At 44.2% G+C, this 7,899-nt stretch overlaps 1 protein-coding gene across 2 annotated transcripts in view; it reads right to left on the minus strand.

Annotated features, from left to right (window-relative positions):
- The window catches only part of PARM1 (prostate androgen-regulated mucin-like protein 1), a 117,346-nt gene extending 109,669 nt beyond the window's left edge, over positions 1-7,677 (minus strand). The window contains exons 1-2 of one of the 2 annotated variants that reach the window (XM_025386487.1): positions 7,384-7,638; positions 241-345 (exon numbers count right to left, since the gene is read on the minus strand). In XM_025386487.1, the coding sequence (XP_025242272.1) occupies positions 241-345; positions 7,384-7,426 (148 nt within the window). In that variant the 5' untranslated portion in view covers positions 7,427-7,638. Of the gene's footprint in view, positions 1-240; positions 346-7,383 lie in introns of both variants that reach the window. The other variant, XM_025386488.1, reaches the window with a different exon arrangement.
- Between the last annotated feature and the right edge of the window lie 222 nt (positions 7,678-7,899).

Here is a 7,899-nt window from a genome sequence, read left to right on the forward strand (position 1 = left end):
AGTCCTACAGTATGGAGTGTTCTAACAATCAAATAATGGTCAACACTAGTTAGTTATGGTGTCTATCTGCTGTCTATCTGTGGGATCATGCTATGGCTTCAATATTTGCATTCTGAAAAAATTCATATGTTGAAATCCTAGTCTCCAAGGTAAAGATGGTATTAGGAGGTGGAGACTTTAGGAAGTGATTAGACCATGAGGGTGGTGCCTTATAAAAGAGGCCCCAGAGGGGTGCCTTACCCCTTCCATCACATGAGGAGGACACAGCTAATGAACCAGAAAGATAGCCCCCTTCAGACACAGAACCTGCAGATGCCCTGATCTTGGACTTCCCAGTCTCTAGAACTGTAAGAAATAAATATTGTTTATAAGCCTCCCTGTTTATGGTGTTTTGTTATAGTGGCCTGGACGAACTAAGACAGATCACAAAAGCTTTTCCAACAAAACTAAAACCATGTCATAAAGGATAGAGGACCAATAACTATCCATTATGGATACAATAGTGGGTGAATGAACTCTGTAAGTAATGAAGTTATGCTTGTATACTACCCCTGGTAAAAATATCACAACGTAAAAGGTAACGTGGATTTTGTTAACTTCGTATTAGGAAATATAAGGTGTTCTAACCTCTGGGAAGTCTGAATGGTAGCTCCAAGTTTATAATCATGGCCAAAACAACAACAACAAAAAACAAATAAACAAAACCCTCTGTCATCTAATTCCTTTCATGTTCAACACCTGCACTGAAGTTCCCAGATCCTTATTTCCTTGTTCATTGAAAAGAAAATCAAATGTTGGAATTTGAAATGTAAGTGGAAGATGTTATCATCAAAGGTGTATTCCACCACTCACCTTATTTTGTATTGAATAGACATGTTTTCTAAATATCACACCTGGTAATTTATCTTAATATTTTTTCCACTTAACAGTAAGGTATTCACAGATTTTTGCCTTAGGTATAAAAGGTACAAATATCCACCACAGTTCAATTGATCAAAGGATTTTTTTAAACATCTGTCTTAAAATTCTATCTAATATGTTGCTTCAGGCTCTATATAGCCACAGCTTGCAAGTGATACCAATAGACTTACCCAGCAGGGATTATGTAAACCTTATATAATTAATATTTGTGAGACTTCTTAAGATCCTGGCACAAAAGACAGCACTGAAATTCAAAGTTTTCAGTTTTAATCATAACTTTCCTTTTAAATTAAATGCCAGTTAGAGTCCGGAAGGCTTCGAGTCCCAGCCCCTATAGTAAGACCATTGCTACCATTAAAAATATACTTTTTTATATAAAGGAAGAGTCAAAAGGGGTTAAAGTCATTTAGGGAGGCCATATAAATCCCATCAATGTTCAGAAATACACAGTTAATGGATATATAATCAGAATCAAAATATCTCATTGGTGTGAGTGCTGCCTCGAAATCCTAATCCATATAGTTGCTAACCCAGAGAGCTGCTCTTAAATCTCCATGTTTTCCCATGAACAGATTATTTCTAATGAAATGGTGCAGGGTAACTAAAGCCCCATGAGGCAGGCTTCAAAATAAAGCTAATCCTGTATCAAAGTCTCTGCATAAATGAACTGCAGATGAAAGGCCAAAAGTATGGTTGGCAGTTAAAACACAAGACAACCAGTTGAATTTGAATTTAAGATAAACAACAAAGAAAGATTTGGTCTAAGTACGTCCCAAATATTGCATGGACGTACTCAGAATTCACTGTTCATGCCGGGCGCGGTGGCTCAAGCCTGTAATCCCAGCACTTTGGGAGGCCGAGACGGGCGGATCACGAGGTCAGGAGATCAAGACCATCCTGGCTAACACGGTGAAACCCCATCTCTACTAAAAAATACAAAAAAAACTAGCCGGGCGAGGTGGCGGATGCCTGTAGTCCCAGCTACTCGGGAGGCTGAGGCAGGAGAATGGCGTAAACCCGGGAGGCGGAGCTTGCAGTGAGCTGAGATCCGGCCACTGCACTCCAGCCTGGGCGACAGAGCCAGACTCCCTCTCAAAAAAAAAAAAAAAAAAAAAGAATTCACTGTTCATTTTACATTCAAATTTGACCGGACAACCTTTGTTTTTTATTTGCTAAATTCGGCAATACTAGCCAAAGGAAAATTAAGACTATTTTCAATTGACACTATACCATCCTGTACCAATGAAAAGCACAGATGAGATGAATTCTATAACTGTCTATTTCATTTTAATGATTTCTATTACTTACCCAATGGCAAAGTTCCCAACATCTATAAGCCATGTTAAAACAGGTGAAAGAAATTGGTTATGCTGGTGTAAAGGGTTGTGAGGAACATTTAAAGATTCACACATCAGAAAATACAATGTTACATCAACCCTGTCATTTAAATAATTTAAGCTGTAACTAAAAAAATAAATGTCATGAACTACATACACAAATCAGTCTTACTGAATAGTTGCCCGGCTTGCACATTAACTAGATGACAACCTATTAGCTCTGTATGTCTAAGTAAAAAGCAAACATTGGATAAAGCAGACATTCACTATCTGCCCACCTTTTCTCAGAATTACCACGTCTTCTACATAAAACATGAATTTTTCCAAGAAACTGCTTCACTTGATATCTTATGAACAAGACAAATAAGTTTGATTTCTAAACTAATGTGCCCAATTTTAGTGATAGATACTTCTTTTGGAAGCAAACAGTCTTAACTGCTATTTCAGGATTCCTTCATTTAGATTTAAGACAGTCAAATTCGTTTTGAAAACACTTAAAAAATGTTGTTGTCCATTGCTTCCGGTGGGGTGCTATAACCCCCTTAGGGTAAATTACTGCTTAAGAAAGTCTGCTTAAACAGTATAATATTTGGCCAATGTTTTTCTCATAAAAACCCAAGCACAATTAGACTGGGGTCAAATGCTGAAGTTAAATTAGAGATGTGGAAATTATTGAGGATTGCCATTGTTTTGGAGCATTCGGACAAAATGACCTGTCTTTTCCTAAGTTGTTAATCTGAATTATCTCAAGTTTGTAGCTCTGGGGAACTGACCTTTGAGGTTTAGCTGAGTTGAGTTTTTGAAACACACCAGTTTGCAAAAGTTTCTATGGAAGAAATAAAAGTCCTCGATGAGACTTTACATCTATTTGTTACTGAGAATTTTTTGGACTCTTGTGCTAAATCTGAGTTGGCACATTATTAACCTTTTCAAATTAGGCATTTAGTAGGCTCAGCTGAATATTTTCTTAATTTGCACATTGGTTTGCTGGAACAGCTGGCACTGCACTGGAATATTAGTTGAGATCTTTGATTTACATAGTCCAAGTACAAACATATAAACTCTGCTTTTGGAGAGAATGACCTAATTAGTGCAGAATATAGTACACTTCATTAATAAGAATAATAGCAACAACAACAGCTAACACGTATTGAGCATTTGCTATGTCTCCAGCACTGTATACCTATAGGTATATTCAGTTATTGAACACTTTCAATAACTCCAATTTTTTATTCTCCAAATTTTGTAGATAAGAAAATGCAGAGTGGTTAATGTACTTGCCCTCAATCACACAATTAGTAAGTAGTAAAGCTTAGATTTTTACCTAGGCAATCTAGCTGCAGAATCTACACACCTACCATCTTGAAACACTACCTCTGTAAATGCCTCAGTTAACAACAAAGAGAACAACAAAGAGTGTTCATGCACCTTCTCAGGTCAGTTTTCATGTGAAGGAAATGTCACATCTTTGACTGTGACCAACGATTTCAGGGGTATAGGAGTTTCTCAGGCTAAGGAATGCAAGTGACTCTTCACAACCACCCCCAACAAACCATAATCAACCTTCCTTTTCCTTTAAATGTGTGCACAACTTTGTGCATTTTAATATATGTGTGATAAGGCTACTAAGCTGACATATATCAAGTACAGAGTCATAAATGTGCAGGGTGAAGTCAGTCTTCCTTCAAGGATAAGGACTTTCTAGGTGTTAGTTACCTGGAGAAGAGGTACCTACCAGAACCAGAACACAAATAGGATCCCTAGCTGTGTGGCAGACTGGGAATCTAGCTCTCTGGTGATCTACGTCTTAATCACCAAGGCACCAACATGTCTGCGCAGGGTGGCTGGGTAATGGGGGGAAGGTCCTGAGAGGAGACAGGGGCAAACAGAGCAGATCCAGTGCAGGAGAAATAGGACCATGAGGTTTGTGTCTCTCTTACCTAGTGTCTTTCCTTTTTGTCCTTCTTGAGTATTCAGAAAATGCCTTTGAAAGTTCTAATATAGCTCATACTTCACTGAGGGAGTTTTTAAATAAATAGGGCCATGAAAAACTTGAATGTAACAACCATGGTGGCAAGAACAAAGGAAGAGAATCCAGATGGGGAGCAGGAGAGGGATAAAGGTGGAAGCTACCAGGGGCCTGCCATTCTCGTTCCCTTCTTGGTTTTGGGGACAAACGCTGGAGTCTCTGGTTTGTATTTTAATCTGGAATCAGTACTGCAATATGCCTTATACTGGCATAAGAAGTGTTTGATAATGGTTTATACAATAGACATGCTAGTTTTCTACTATAATCAACCTTGAGAGAACTGAAGACCATCTAAGATTTCTCTCTCCTTTTAGAAATACAAATGAGGCTGGGCACAGTGGTTCACATCTGTAATCTCCGTACTTTGGGAGACCAAGGTGGGAGGATCACTTACGTTCAGGAGATCAAGACCAACCTGGGCAACATAGGAATACCCCTCATATCTACCAAAAAATAAAAATAAAAAAAAAAGCTGTTTATGGTGGTGTGAACCTGTAGTCCCAGCTACTCGGAAGCTTGAGGTGAGAGGATGGGGAGGCCGAGGTTGCAGTGGAGCTGGAATCGCGCCATTGCACTCCAGTCTGGGTGACAGAGCTAGGCCCTTTCTCCATAAATATATAAATATGTTTATATATACCCGAGTGAATAAATGTGGAGATCTACCCTTGCTGGCTTGTTGACAATGCACATATATTTGCAAGTGTCCATTATATGTGCTGGAGGAAATATTATGTATATTTTGAGAGGATTTGTTGAGCCAAAAAATAAGCCCCTGCGTAACGCTTTTCCTGGCTCAAGAAAGTATCACCTTAAGAATTTTACAGAAATATTTTTGAAGCCTATAGCTAGAAGGGGAAAAAGAGAAGGAAACAAAAAAGAAATAAGGCCTGGTGAAAGTAACTAGAGGTTTGCTAGGGAGTTCTGGGATAAGCCCCCAAAACACATGTGCCACTTCCACTTCAAGAGTCCTCATCTCGTTCTTCTTTACCAACACGTCTATTTTTTTCTTTAAAAACTATATTTTACATTTTGAAAACACCTTAAAATTAAGGTGCAAAGAATCTCATGAGGTATTTATTACAATTTTCATATTTTTTTCATGAAATTTATTGCAAAGTAGCTCTAACAACAAACTGATGTCTTAAAGAGATTCCTTCAGAGGCACAAACTTCAGCGGGAATGCAGCGTCCATTAGCTTCATCATTGTCCGCTTGGGATATGCACATCGAAACATAACTAGGGAAATGAGGCAGTATGTCTTCCTGAGTCTCGAGCCTCACAGCTGGAAGGCTGTGACCATCTGGAATCTGATCCTAATTAGTGCATGGGGGTAGGTTTGGTGCTCAGCCGGTCCCTGGCCCACCAGTCTCCTCACTCTGGTGGTGGGTCAAGGGTGATATTCCTCCCGCAATAGCGGAGTTAAACTAAAAAAAAAAAAAAAAAAAAAAAAAAAATCGGTTTGGGGGGGGGGGGTGGGGAAGCTACAATACACTGCTTGTTCGAGTTAATCCCGGTTTTGACAACTGCCAGAGCTGTTCAAAAAAGGAAATGATTAAATAAATAAGACAAACCACTAAATCAAATTAGCAAATGAACCCCTCTACTGACTCACTCAAGGGTTTCTGAACCTCAAGAAAAGATTTTTGAGTGAGGAGAAGTAAAGGTACCTTTCGTGTCATTACGTAAGCATCTCCTGCTTTGAGGATTACGGGAATTACCACCGGCAGCCAGCCAGGAGCTCCGCTGCCTATTACACCTGCCTGACCCAGGCTCTCTGAGCCCAGCCCGAGGCTGGGCAGCCAAAGCCCAGCGGTTCGGGAACTGTCCGCGGACGCGTCTCCAAACCGTGCCGAGATACCAGCGCGAAAGAGGTTTTCTCAGATGGATGTTCAGTAAGTAGAGAAAATACGCTATAGTTTCAAATTGGGAAACTTTTCCTTATAACTGCATTACCCATTGTGAGCTGCCAGGAAACCTCTAGCTTCTTTTCAAGGGATTGCGACGACCCGTGTCCACAATTGCAGGAACCCGACGAACTCAGAGGGAGGAAATACAGACTCAAGCATGAGTAGAATCGGTTTGCGCTATGTGACTTTGGTTCACATTTAACTGAAAATGCCAGTGGCCGCGCAGTCGGGCTACCTTTTCCACCAGCACCATATCCACAGCCAGTTGTCCCTTTGCGGGAGACATTTTCTGGAAAAAATGAGTACCTGAACTCCAGATTCAAAGCGTCTTTCTGAATCTCTCCCCGGTCCCCGCCAAGCCGAGCTCAGTCGTCTGGCTCCCCTTTTCCCCATCCCCGCTGCCAGAGGTCGCCGCCGTCTGTGGTCTCGAAACCCGAGAGTGGCTCCTAGGAAGCCTTTCAGAGGTGGTGCAGGGGGAGGGGAGAGGATGCTAGTTTAGCTAAGTTAATAGCTTCTTCCATGAGATACGTTTTTGGGGAGCTCTGGGGCAGAAGGTAGCCTTGCAACCCCCAGTGACGACTGCGAGCCTGACCAAGGCCGGGCCGCTGCTGTTAGTGCCACATCATCCTAAGCGTAACTAGGAATGGACGCCGGAGATCAGAGACCGCCAAGACTCCAGAAAGCAAACCTGCCCCGCCAGGCGCGCAGCCGCTGCTGAAGCCTTCCCAGATGCGAACCTCCCACCCCCACTTCCCCGGTTTTTTCATCCCTTCCAGTGCTGAACCGCAACAAGAAGTCTGGTCCCGTACTCTGGCAGAGTGCGCTCCGAAACCCTGGTGAAGAAAGAGAAGCCTTGAGGCGCAGTCCGTGTTGCCCACCCTGGGCTCGAACGTGCAGCTCAGCCAGCCACCTGTTCCACAAAGCTGGAGTTTGAGCGGGTGCGGGCGCGGGCTGCGGCAGGAAGGACCCCATCGTCCCCTCCCTCTGCACGGTTCGGGACGGCCAAAGGCGCACATCACCTCAAATCTAAGTGCGCACACACCTGCGCACTCAACCCGGAGACTCGCACCACTCGAGGCGCCGGCGCGCGGCGACTAGCTGCCGGGTCTCCTAGCTTCAGCCCCGACCCCGCGCTCGCCACTGGGGCCCACCCCGCGACCTGCCCTTCCGGGAGGATGGCGCCAATTACCTGACGTTAAGATGCAAAGAGCGAAGAGAGTCTTGCAGACCATGGTAGCCTGGTGTTTGGTGCCAAGCCCGGAGCGGGCGGCAGGGAGTTTGCGGACTGACAGAGCGCACTGGGCGCCGGTAGTGACTCCTCTGCCGGGTGGGCTGCGGTGGGAGCCAGGAGGCGCGGACAGCTACAGTGGAAGGCGCGAGGCAGACGAGGCGAACGCAGCCCAGCTCCGTCAGCTGCGTGCCCTCCAGTGCTCCGCGCGCTTCTGCTCCATCCCAGCCGCCCGAGTCCGGGGCCGCCTCCGCCGCCGCCGCCGCCGCCGCTGCCGCGCCTGCCGCTGCCAAACCCCTCCCACCCGGGCCCCGCGGCAATGACAGGGCCGCCCCCTGGCCTTCCAGCTCTCAGCCCTCAGGTCCCGAGAGCCCCGGCCCAGAGCGGCCTCTGCTGGACAGTCAGGACGCGAGACCCTGGATTCGGTAAATGTTTGCAGCACCTTGCACTGTGCTGGGAACTAGGGATACAAAGAAG

Source organism: Theropithecus gelada, chromosome 5, assembly GCF_003255815.1.
Source record: "Theropithecus gelada isolate Dixy chromosome 5, Tgel_1.0, whole genome shotgun sequence".
Classification (NCBI taxonomy): domain Eukaryota; kingdom Metazoa; phylum Chordata; class Mammalia; order Primates; family Cercopithecidae; genus Theropithecus; species Theropithecus gelada.